We start from the raw sequence: 12,476 nt of genomic DNA on the forward strand, positions 1-12,476 counted from the left end.
ATCTAGACATGGAGATATTTTGGAGTGATGGGGACAATATGGTTGATCTTAAGTCTAGGAGTCCATAGCCCAGCCAAACTCTAGTTGCTCTTGGTGGGAAATTGTGTTGGGTTTGCATGGCAAGGTTTTGGTAGCAGGGGGCTACAGGGGTGGCTTCTGTGAGGCACTACCAGAAGCTCCTCCGATGTCCAACAGAGCCAATGCCAGCCGGCTCCAAGATGGATCTACCACTGGCCAAGGCTGAGCCCATCAGTGATGGCAATAGTGTCTCTGGGATAATGTATTTAAGAAGGGGAAAAGTTGCTGTGCAACAGCCCTTGCAGCCAGAGAGTGGAGTGAGATTGAGAGCAACAGCCCTGCAGACACCCAGGTCAGTGCAGGAGGGGCAGGGGGTGCTCCAGGAGCCGGAGCAGAGGTTCCCCTGCAGCCCATGGTGAAGCCCACGGTGAGGCAGGCTGTGCCCCTGCAGCTCATGGAGGTCCATGCTGGAGCAGATCTCCACCTGCAGCCCATGGAGGACCCCATGCCGGAGAAGGTGGGTGCCCAAAGGAGGCTGTGACCCCACGGGCAGCCCGCGCTGGAGCAGCTCCTGGCAGGGCCTGTGGCCCCATGGGGAGAGGAGCCCAGGCTGGGGCAGGGCTGCTGGCCGGGCTGTGACCCCGTGGGGGACCCACGCTGGAGCTGGCTGTGCCTGAAGGACAGTACCCAGCAGGAGGGACCCCAGGCTGGAGCCGGGCAGTGTGAGGAGCCTCCCCCTGAGGGGGCAGGAGCGGCAGGGACAGCGTGTGAGGGACTGACCCCAGCCCCATTCCCTGTGCCCTGCGCTGCTGGAGGAAGGAGGGAGAGAAATCGGGAGTGAAGCTAAGCCTGGGAAGAAGGGAGGGGTGGGGGGAAAGTGCTTTTATGATTTGGCTTTATTTCTTACTATCCTACTTTGATTTGTTTGGTAATAAATTAAATTAATTTTCCCCAAGTTGAATCTGTGTTGCCTGTGACTGTAATTGCTGAGTGATCTCCCTGTCCTTATCACAATGTACGAGCCTTTATCATATTTTCTGTCCCCTGTCTGGTGGAGGAGGGGAGTGATCATCCAGCCAGGGTCAACCCACCACAATTATTTTTTCAAATTCAGACTATTTCCACATGTTGATATGCTGATAATACCCACATTTGGCACCACAATACCTCTTGGTACCACAATCGGAAGAACATTTTTCAGATCATTTACTAAGACAATATTGATTATATCCAAACTGTAATACTTTGCAGACAGAGCTTTCCAGCTTTGAGACTGAACCATTCTGGCAAGCCTTGTCCTACTGGACTTTTGATGCAAACATGTATATTTGCAAGAACTTCTACTTAAATACAAAAAATACTGGATACATGTTCAAATAAACAAAATATACAATATAAAGAAAATTTCGGGTTTTACTTACTTTCTTTGTTTTGTCCATTGCCTTCAGTATGGTTAAGTTTAAGTCTTCCAAGACAGACAGAACATTTTCATACTCTCCCAAGTGCTGGGAAAAATATTCTAAAAGAAGAAGAAAACACACATCACTTGTTAATGACCTGAAAAACCAGTATTTCATTGAATAATTTTATGAAGTCTGAATTCAGTTATGGTATTAACTATTTAAATATATAAAATGAATGAGAACTAAAATGAAAAGAATTATTTTATTTTTTATTTTTGTATTATTTCCCCTGAAAGTCATTCCTGGAGTAATTAAAATATCAAAATCAGTGTTTCAAAACATTTTCTTTCAATAAATGAGCTGCCAAATTGACAAAAATTTAAAATACCAGTTTGAATGCTGAAACAGACTTTTTTTCCAAAGTATCTGCAGTTTTATTCTAAACTAGGTTTTCAGTCTAATAGTTTACTTTAGGGTTAGTAGCAGGAGACAAAGTTTTCATGTGTATGTACTAAATCTGATTATATTGCTATAAAAATGAGTAATTCTAGTAAAGCCATTAGAGGAGGTAAGATCAAGTGGGAGCTGTTGTGAGTTGAGGTCAGCTGAGAATGGTTGCTTCTCTCTGAGAAATGGAGACCATGAGCTGCCAGATAAGCTTCTAGTCCCAGGTGCTATGATTATATTTTCAACAAATATGGTGCATGCAAAATACTTCTACCAAAAATAATGGAAATAACATAAGATGCAGGATGTCCTTGCATAGCTGCTCAAAGCAAAGTGTGTTTTAACAGAAAGAGCTGATGTTAAATCTGAGGGCGTAACTCAGTCATACAACAGGTGGTGGAGGCAAACTTGGGAAATCATGACCCGAGTTCCCATTCGGTTGATGTAGCAAAATCCAATAGAGGGAGACACAGGAAGAAGAAAAATGTGAAAAAGAAAGAAAATTATGTTGAAAGCCAGACACTGTGTTAGACAATGCATTTAGACACCAGATCACCTGAACAAGGATGAAAAACAACATCTAAATGGCAGACAGGAAGAACAAGATTAGATGGGTGCTTTTTGAAATAATAAATAGCAATACTTTGAGGCTTTTAAGAGATCAGCATGAGCTTCTCAGGGCAGTCATGAAAGCATAAGGCTTCAGGAACACTGATAAAACTTGATATTGCTGAGGGATTGAATAAACTGATTTAGAATGAAAATGCGTTTTGAATTAGTACCCTGGAAGCAAAGCTTCATTTCTGAGGTGAGCTGAGATAGCTTAGGAAGAGCTGCCTCAGCTCAGTACCAGACTCACAGATGAGAAACACCCCAGCAGCAACCTATGAAAGGTTCAAAAGGCCACGGAAGCAAGCCATGCTTAATCAAAGCAGACAGTAAACAGAGCCAGTGCTGGGCAAACAGCCCCCTCAGCCCTCTCTCTGGCCAGCCTAAGGTGCCTGGTGGGGTCAAGTACTGAGCAAACCTGTGAGCCTCCAGTGCAGTATCAAAGCAGCAAGTCCACTGTGGAACTAAGCCATCTGCCTTCCTTGGCCAGTTTGATATAGTTTTGGCCAGATGCTCAATCAGCAGAAATCATCACAGCCCAATTCACTTCAGCTGAGTCTTACATATTTATAAGCCACAGGCTGAGGTGCTTCTTAGTGGGGTCCTGGTCATAGGTGGAGTTATCCTGTGGGTGGATAAATGAGCTGGTAGTACTTTCAACCTTTGTAGGTCTTCAGAGTTGCTGACTATTGGAAAATAATCAGCCTATTATCTTCCCCTCAGAAATAGGATAGTTTTGACAAGTATAATGGGGGTTTTTTGTCACTTTGTGGGAGGACTTGCAGAAATGTTCTGTGACTTGTTTTTTTGCTGTAAGCAGCACACTTAAATCAGGTGCTGTAAGATCAGCAAACAGGGTTTTGGGGAAATGACTCACAGCCCAGAATAGGGTACAGAAATGGGTAACTGAGCCAAATTCTAGGTCTTACAGGAGTTTTTGTGATGAAGGATAATAGAGCTTTACTGTTTTCACTGACTCAAGTTGGAGGGAAGTAATGAATTTTCTTCCAGTGTACTGGATGAATTTACTCTAGGAGTACTAATGTGACTGTTACTTTTGAAATTGCCAAAAGCACTCATACCTCTGGAAGCGACAAACTAACTAGAAAAAAAAAAATCTTGCATAAAAGAGAAGTCAGATAAAAGTTATGTCTATTTTTGTATCAGAACATATCTTGAAAATCAGAGAACACAAGTATTAGGAAAAATATTTTCTAAGTTATTTCTTAATGTAATGGTTGACAGTCTGAAAAGATTGTAAGTAATCTGCGTTTTCCCGGGATTTCTTTCAATTGAAGTTATTTTCTGTTGGAGCTACAAAGATTAAACAGGAGAAAAAAAAAATCTTATCACATGCTATGTTTACTTGCACAGGTCTGCCACAGGCATAGATACTGTTCTTGCCCAAGAAGGAACTTACCGCAGAGCTCTTCTGTGTCCAGATTGCTGGGAAGATAAGAGTAAGAAGGTTAGTGAGCTTAGTAATAGTTTTTTGTTGGATTGGTACATAGCAGGACTCAAAGATTAGCCTGATTGTGGTATGAAGCCTCCCCACCTGGGCTGTAGCAGGAGATGTGAGCGCCTGGCACTTGCTGGCCTTGCTCTGCTGCCTTAGGGAGGCTTGTCCGAAGCTGAAGGCTGTAGCTGTGCTGCAGCCTCTCTTCCCAATCACATTCCCACTGGCACCATCCTACTCACCAACAGCCCTCTTTGAAGTTCCTCACCCAACCTTTGTGCATCGTGGTGCAGAGTTGCTGCTCAGGCTTTACACATTTGGTCCCAGTCCTGGCAGAAATCCATCTAAGCACTAGAAATTGTTCCCCCCCACCACCACCTTTTCTGCTGGTGCTCCTCTTTTGTGGCTGTCATGCTGGGCAGTGTGGCTCAGAGAGCTCAGCCCTCCATGCTAAATGAAGGAAAACCCAGTAACCTCTTTGCAATCCTCACTGTGCAATAGTGTTCCATGGGAGGGATAACCAGTAGGATAAAACCAGACACAGCTCATCAGCACACATAGTTTCTAAGACTTTCTGGCCATACAAAACCATTTCACCAGTACTAACTTCAGCAAAATCAGTGATGTGAAAAGTATAGATGTATTGCTATATTCCCATGCCAGTATTACATAAATATAGAAATGTATGCAAGTATTCTATACAATTCAAAACTGTTCACTTGAAACAGATTTCCTCTTGATCAACTCTTAAGTGATATTTTCCCTCTTAATTAGCAATATTTCCTCTCTGAGGCTTTAACAGTCAAAAAAACCCACTTTTGACCTACAGCTCAATTCTGAGTTAGCGTATTGACTTTCTTCCAAGGAGGAGAAGAAAGTGATTATTAAAGAAACTTAAAAGCATGAATGTCCTTTTTAATCTTGCTGAGGGGTGAATATTGAACAGCTGATTGCACTTAGCATTTTTTCACTTATCTTTTTAATGGTATTTTTTAACTGACCTTTTAATAAAATGATGACACAGTATTATCTTAAATTCACTTTCACCAATGCTAACTTCCATACATGACCTTTATTTCATGAGGGAGAGAAACAGACAGAAATTGCAGGATCCTGGGTTGTCACAGAGTTTCATACTCAGGGCTGTAAAAACTTCTGAATGCTTTTAATTGATGATGTAAACGAGATTCTCCCACAACTTTTATTAACTGAAGGTGACCTTATCTGCATTTGAACTGGCCAAGTTGGATGGCTGCAATGGAGTCTTCCATCTGATTTTTCCAGTGGCTTTTGTAGCAGGTGTAAGGGAATCCACAGCCTGGAAGAATTGGTGCTGAAGCTGAGAAACTTAACTCTTACAACAACAAACAACGTGATGAGAAAAAGTGGCTGCGACCCCTTAATGCTGTCCACCATGGACTACTATGGCATGAATGATCAAATGTGCTTGACCAATCACTTCTGCAGTTCAGCAGTTCTTTTTTGAACAGTCCAGATGTTCACTCCTTGGATGCAAACTGAAAACCTGAAAGCTGGAAGACTGCCTGAGTCAAAAAGCAGTGACAGAACAGGATGATGTTAAATGTCAGGAGTTTGCTTTTATGATGCCCTCTCATTTGTTCATTGTCCCTGCATTTCCTGCCCCATCACATCATCTGCCCTAACACCTTCTGTTTGTAAAAGGCATTTCTGCATTTCTTAAAGTACAGCTTGATATCTGTGTTTAAAACAGCCTCTCACATGGTTAGCCAGTCACATTCATGCTCTCTTTTCAAATTTCATATTAAAATCCATTCTGGTCCTTGTTCTTCTGCAGTATCCTCAGCACTGTGGTAGCAACACAGCAAGGGAGTGGCTCGGAGGCTTTCAGCATTGCTGTCAGCAGAACATCACTGTTAGTCCTATTGACAGGAGCAACACAGCTGCAAATGGACTAAAAGTAAAAAAGGAAAAGTATTTAGGTGCTGAATTTATCTTCAGTTAGAATGGGGAACTTGAATAATGAGAAAGTTATTGTCCAAAGCGATTTGCGCAGCAGCTTTCAGGAAGCCTGTATCAGAACATAGAAATGACACAAAAAGCACAGACTTCAGTCTCGCATACTCATAGTGTTTCCTTCTCTGTTATAAATACCCTCTGAGGCTCCATTGTTCTCTGTACCCTCTTTGAAGGGAATGCTATTCCAAGAAGGCAAACTATAATTTTGTGTCACTGATTAGTTCATTGTCTCAGAAATAATAACATACTGCTTCAAACACAGTCGTGAACAAGCCTAGAAATTCTTTTTCTGTATACAAACAATTTTGAGCTCCCTGCAGGACGCTACAGAAACAATTAATGAATTCTGGAATATAGTTAACAGTACAGGAGTGAGCTGCACACCAAAGGGCTGCTTCTGCAACTCAATACTCAGGTTTATAGTGGACACCTGCTCATCATTTCAGTGGGTACAGATGGCAAGGATGCTTATGCTTAGACCTATAATCTAGCAACGTTGAACATGTTATTTGCAATATTTGCTGGATGACTACATACAAGTGCCAGCACTCCACTCATGATAAGCACCCAAAGAATAACCCTATTCTGTGAGCAGCCAAATGCACTCACATCATGTCAACATGATCATTTTTTGAACTGCTCTCAATTTGCTTTCTGACTACTAAATGCAGGCCTTCTATATGTCTGACCTTGTGTCTAAAATGTTGTCTACCTAATAACGTGAACGATTCTTAAAGGACTATTGCAAATATTCCATTAAGCAGTCCTGATCACCGCAAAGCTGATCATACCTATCGCTCAGCGACAGAAACATAAGCAAATCCACTTGAACGAACTGTGGCAAAAGTGCCTGTTTGTGGTACCTCTGGAACTGGTCCAAAGTGTAGGAGCGCATGGCAGCTATGATCTCGCTTTTGTTGTGCCCACCACAGTCAGCTGTGGGCTGGGGCCAGCCGGGGAGGAAGGAAGGTTAGAGTTATTCCATCCATCCACTGGTATGAACCCACTGATCCACAGCCCCATCCACTGTCCTCACCCACACCATTCTCTGGTATGAAAGGCACCTCTAGGTAGCAGCAGAAGAGCTGCATGTTTTTGCTGGACCACAAGAAGAGGCAGTGACACCTCTTCAGTACAGGAATTATGTACAAAATCTCTGGCATCTAAAGCAGTTATTTTATTGAAGAATCTGATACCATACGAAAGACTTTATGAACTAAATTTAGGAAATTCATTGCCATGACTGTCATAGCTGGAGGAAGATAACTCTTCTTCAGATCTTTCTTCATTCTCAGATATGAGAAGGATTTATTTCAGAGACTTGAACCAGCTCTTTTTTTTTGGCCCATTTGCATGTCTCATTGCTAAATTTGGTTTTAGGGAGGAAAGTCTGAGGCTGGTATCTCCTATTGTTAAGCAGAAGCATATAATTTGTGACTGAAAGGAATTAAGTGTTACTTAGATTGTGCAAGAGTAACTGAATAGTCATCTATGGACAATCTCAGGCAAAAAGCTGTAAGCTCTTCGCAACAAGAAAGCCCGCACACCATCCCACTTCAAGTCAGCAAAATGAGGTAAGTGCTCCAACACTACAGAAGGCGTTGTGCAAAGCAGTCTTTATGTGTGCATTTCCATTTTAAAGGATGTTCTGCTTCTCTGCTCTTTTGCAACAGCAAAGACCTTTTTGTTCTGGTTTGGTCAAAGTTTCTTATCAGTGGAGGCAAAACCGCCTTTTTGCCACCAGTAGGATGTGGTGCTGGGACGAGCCCAAGCACTGGCCCCTTGCCACAGAAAAGGGAGAGGAGGAAGAAGAGGCAAAATTGGGACAGAGCTCCTGGGGCTGGTCCCTGGGGAGCCAAATTTCCCGCTGCCCCAGGGACACTGCTGCCCGTCAGCCCCACAGCTAGATGGACTGTGCTCCCTCTGGCCTTCCAAAGGCAGCACCCAGCTTGGTGTTCTGGGCTCTGACATGGGCACTGCAGTCACGGCTCTTTTAACGTCCCACATTTTGCTGCACTAAATAATTGCCTAGTTCACTTATGCTTAGCTCCAGGCCAAGTGACAGCTTCAGAATCGCCACTTACTGCTTTGCATGTGGCAGGCCTACAGAAGAGAATAAAGGTTTTTTCCTAACAACTTGTCTGAAAAAAGACCCCCTGCTAGTCCTTTGCATTAGGCAATGATTCACAGGGATGCAATGACTACATAGCTGGCTAGCCACCTTAATCATCCTAGCTGTAACAGTCTCGGTGTTGCTAAATGAGCCTTAATAATATTATTAAAAGTTGTGGTACGTGCTACAATCTGTAGAGAACAGTACAAGGGCTGCAGAGCTATGATTTTTTTAGCAGTCTGAGTGACAGCAACCTAAACAAGGAGATGAGAGGCAACATCATGGTGGCTCTGTTGCCACAAGGAGCAAATTTCAATTTTGACCCCATAGAAGATGCTAATCTTTCAACTTCTATTTTTGTCCCAAACTATATTTTTTTAAAAACTGAGATTAAATTATTTCTTGTTACACAACGTAAAATGGTGGGGTTTTTTTTTCTGTTTACTGAATTCCTTGGAAATGCACATGCTGATAGACACCCAAACTGCTGTCGTTCTCTGAGAAACACGGATTATGGAAGGACTAGGCCCTCGAACTACACCTACCCTTAAGCAATGAGCTCACTGCTAGGAAGCCAACACCGTCTTCTGAAGAACTGAACTGAAATGAAACATTCTAGGTCAGCTCCATTTAGGTCAATGCAACTGAGACTACTCATTACCATTTGATTTTCCCAGTGTGGGCGATTCTCATTTTTCTTGCAGAAAGCTGAATTTCCCATTAAAAATAACCATTCATATGGAAAACTTCCAAGCATCTCTTGCAGTTTGTCTGTCTGACTGGACTATCTGTTAGCATCAGGACTGTGTAAATCATTCTCTGTGAACTTTTTTTTCAATCATGAAATACTAAACTGTATAATCAGCTCAATTCTGAGCAGTATCTTGCCTTTGTATTTAATTTCCAAACTGATTTCTGTAGTTACTGACTTGAAAAATCTAAGAGTTAAAGCCAATAGCTGCGATTATGTCTCTTAAACAGTAGCAAACACACCTTTCTGTTGTCAGTGCTGCATCACCTGCCTGAAACTCTTATCTAATCTAAAACATCTAGTTTTTAAAAAATGGTCAAAACCCAATGTATTATTTTCCTTTGTACAATATTTTGCATTCAGTAATTCCTTCTTAGAGAACGTACTTTTCACTCACCTACAGTTCACCTAATTAAAGACCCTGTCTGTATCTCATGCTGTTTTAACAGATCATTTTTTTTCCCTCGTTGTACTTAGACGTTCATTATTATTTTCTGTGTACATTTATTGAACCATGGTAAATCAGCAATAGCATGAGACTGAAGCATGCCTTCCAAATGAAACAAAAGAAAACAACCCAAGCCACAGGTAATTACTATCCTTAGACTAGTAGTAGTTAAACTGCTGAGGGTTTGTCATTATTGTCTTTACAACAGAATCTTGAGGGAAGCACTGTGGTCTCATATAACATACATTTCGTTTTAGTTTCAGTGTACGGTACTGGGGTGCAGGCTAATGCAGTTGGATGGGCTCCCATCATTGCAAGGATAATGCTAACCAGCCTCTTGCTCTCAGATATGAAATTGGCATCCTTTTGGAGTTTGCTATTAGGGCAGATGATCTCAGCATTTCTCCTTTGATCCAAGGAAGGAGCCAGGGCTCTGCTAATGAAGACCTGGGCAGGTGGGAGGGAGGTGGATTCGCTTGGGGGCTGAGTCCTAAATGTCCTAGACAGCCAGATGTGCATGGTGTCCAACCTCCCCTGCCAGGCAAAGGAGCTCCAGTGCATTCAGTGGAATTGGGGGTGTGGGGGGGGGTGGGGGGGGTGGGGGTGTGTGTGTGGGGGTGGTGGTGGTGGGGTGTGTGTGGGGAGGGGGGTATGGGGTGTGTGTGTGTGGGGTGTGAGTAGACCAGCTAGCATGAGTGTGAGTAATTGGATATAACACAGGCATCTAGTGTTGTTCCAGATGCTCTAGCATTTCTCCCGCCACCCACATCCCAGCTGCTTCTCCTTCATCATCCTGTCCACCTTGGGATGCTGTCTCAGGTGGGAGCATTTTAAATGCCTTATTCCTGGGCAATGGTGCTGAAGCCCATGTCAACAGAATTACTTCTTAGGTGCCACTGACTTCATTATGAGGGAGCCTTAGACACCCTGCTGACATACACACATGCAAGTGTACACATGTCTCCATAGTGCCAAGTCCCACCCCTACATGTGCAGTACATACAGCATGACAGACTCGCCCAAATGCCCAGCATATGCTCAGCTCTGCAGGTGGCCAGAGCTCTCAGGTCCTCACCAAACTCATCTCTGCCTTACGCATAGTTTAACTTGTGCCACACACAAAGGCTTAATGGGACCTCCCTACCTTTGGGAGGTTGCCTGTGCCCTAGCTCTGCGCCAATACTTCTAGCATCCCTCCTACCTTGTAACTAAGGTTCTTGGCTGAGGACTTCAATTTACCGACAAGAAGAGTGAGAAAAACAAGTCTGATTCCCCACTGACTCATAGAAGAAAGTAATCAGTGAAGCATTTATCGCACTATCTCTCTGGCAGTGCTGCAGACTAAATCCCCTTGAGATCTTCTACATATCTCTTAGTTTGTAACTTTGCCAAATCTTCTCATTATTTTCTGACACCTTTTCCCTGAGGATGCCATTATGCAAAAATGATTTCCATGAAAGTTATGAGTGAGGGGAGGGAAGGAAGAAGGATAAAAGGGAGGTTTACATTTGCAATGACTGCTAAAAACTATTCTCTAAACTATTAACCATGCCAAGGATTCTTGCTTTGCTGAAACATGGGCTCATCAGAGTTGACACTAAAATTGAGCAGGGGCAGATTTACCATGGAAATGAGCTGTAAAAGCATGCACCCCACAAGCCACAAATTTCAAACTTTTCCTGCATACCTCTCTCCATGTATAAAAAGACCAGTGCTGATGATACTTTTCTCTAGTTTCAGTACAATTATTCAGGCAGTAACACGTGTAAATAAAACACCCGTACTTCCGCAGAACTACCTCCTCTGAAGCTGAACTGTGCTGCAATACTCTCTTACATACAAGCTGTTTAGCACTCAGTAAAGACAGATGTGAAGTCCAGGTAATACAATCTATTAATTGTTTAGAGCACGCTAACCCCACAAGTTAGGGTTTTCTGAGCTGGCGTAACAGGGAGCTTAAATAGCTTCTTCAGGAGCATTACAACTGCCAGGCAGCTTCAATGAACATACACACACATTGGATCTGGAAACCAGATGAAAGCTTGCAGAAATGTTAAGATACAAACTAGCTAGTAGGAATGATGCACACATTATAAAGTACTTAAAATGTGAAGTTTACAGTAAAAATATGACTTTTGTTCCTGAATAGATGCAAATATGGGAGGGAGAAGATCTTCAGATTTGAATTTGATGCATACATTATGATTTAGTCATTCAAAAGGGCCAAGAAATGAAATAGCAACAGAAACAACACCAAAAAAAACCTTCAATATTTTTCAAGTGGAAAGTCAGCAAAGCCAGTCACATTCCATGATTATTATTCTTATTTAAGATGTAAAATATTCTTGTGCTCCAACCTGCTCCTAAAAATAGTGCTTAGCAGAATATATTAAGAAACACAATGCTTAAGGTTGTGAGACAATGCCACTCTTTGCAGCCTTTGTAAAAGTTGGCAATTTTGGAAAACATTAACATTTCTTGTAGCTAACATCACCGGATCACTTCTATCTTCAGGTGGCTTTCAGCATCAGTCCTGGATAGCCTTTGCCTTGAGCTCTGTATATTGATTTACACTTGTGCCATGGCAGTACAAAGTACTATGCAACCAAAATTAGTGTTTCACATTCATTTGATAGAGGAGTTAATTATCAGGATGCTCTAAAACAGAAGATCATGTGGGTGTTCAGCTTCAAAATTACTCCAGCTATGACCTGCAGACCATGTCCTCCATGAGCTGCGTGTTGTCACCCTTCTTGTCAGTCAGCCCCAGGAAATATTTCTGGTGCCTTTGCAGCACCTGCATTTGCTCCAACACCCTTCTCGTTGCTCCCACCAGCCCTGCAGAGCCTTGCTGAGTGGTGTGTAGCTTGGAGCTGAGGTTGTGGGGGGAGAGAGGGGTGAGGAACCACGCTGGATTTCCTTCACTCTCAAAAAACTCCTCCGAAAAGGTTAACTCAGCTTTCAAGTAGAGTGCATTGAGGGTTTTTGAGGTCTCAGGACAAGCTCTGACAACCTCCCAACTGACATTACAGACGTACAACATAGATGTCACATCAAAGATGTGTCAAACCTGGAGGCAAAGCTAAGCTCTTCCTCTTGCTCCTTCCCTGCTCACAGCCACGCCCTCATGTTGGTCTAACGCACGCTGTGGGGGTTTGGCTCCTACCCCACACACTGTGGGGATCTACCTTGGCCTCCTGATACCTTCAACACAGCTTAAGATGTTGCCCAGA

General features: G+C 42.9%; 1 protein-coding gene across 6 annotated transcripts in view; it reads right to left on the minus strand.

The window, feature by feature from the left end:
* The window catches only part of NECAB1 (N-terminal EF-hand calcium binding protein 1), a 104,346-nt gene that overhangs the window by 37,156 nt on the left and 54,714 nt on the right, over positions 1–12,476 (minus strand). For all 6 annotated transcript variants that reach the window (XM_080381838.1, XM_080381841.1, XM_080381837.1 and 3 more), the window contains 2 exons: positions 3,898–3,923; positions 1,440–1,537 (listed from right to left, as the gene is read on the minus strand). In XM_080381838.1, the coding sequence (XP_080237964.1) occupies positions 1,440–1,537; positions 3,898–3,923 (124 nt within the window). The remainder of the gene's footprint in view (positions 1–1,439; positions 1,538–3,897; positions 3,924–12,476) is intronic.

Source organism: Falco punctatus (genome assembly GCF_963210335.1).
Source record: "Falco punctatus genome assembly, chromosome: 3".
In the NCBI taxonomy this organism is placed as follows: Eukaryota; Metazoa; Chordata; class Aves; order Falconiformes; family Falconidae; genus Falco; species Falco punctatus.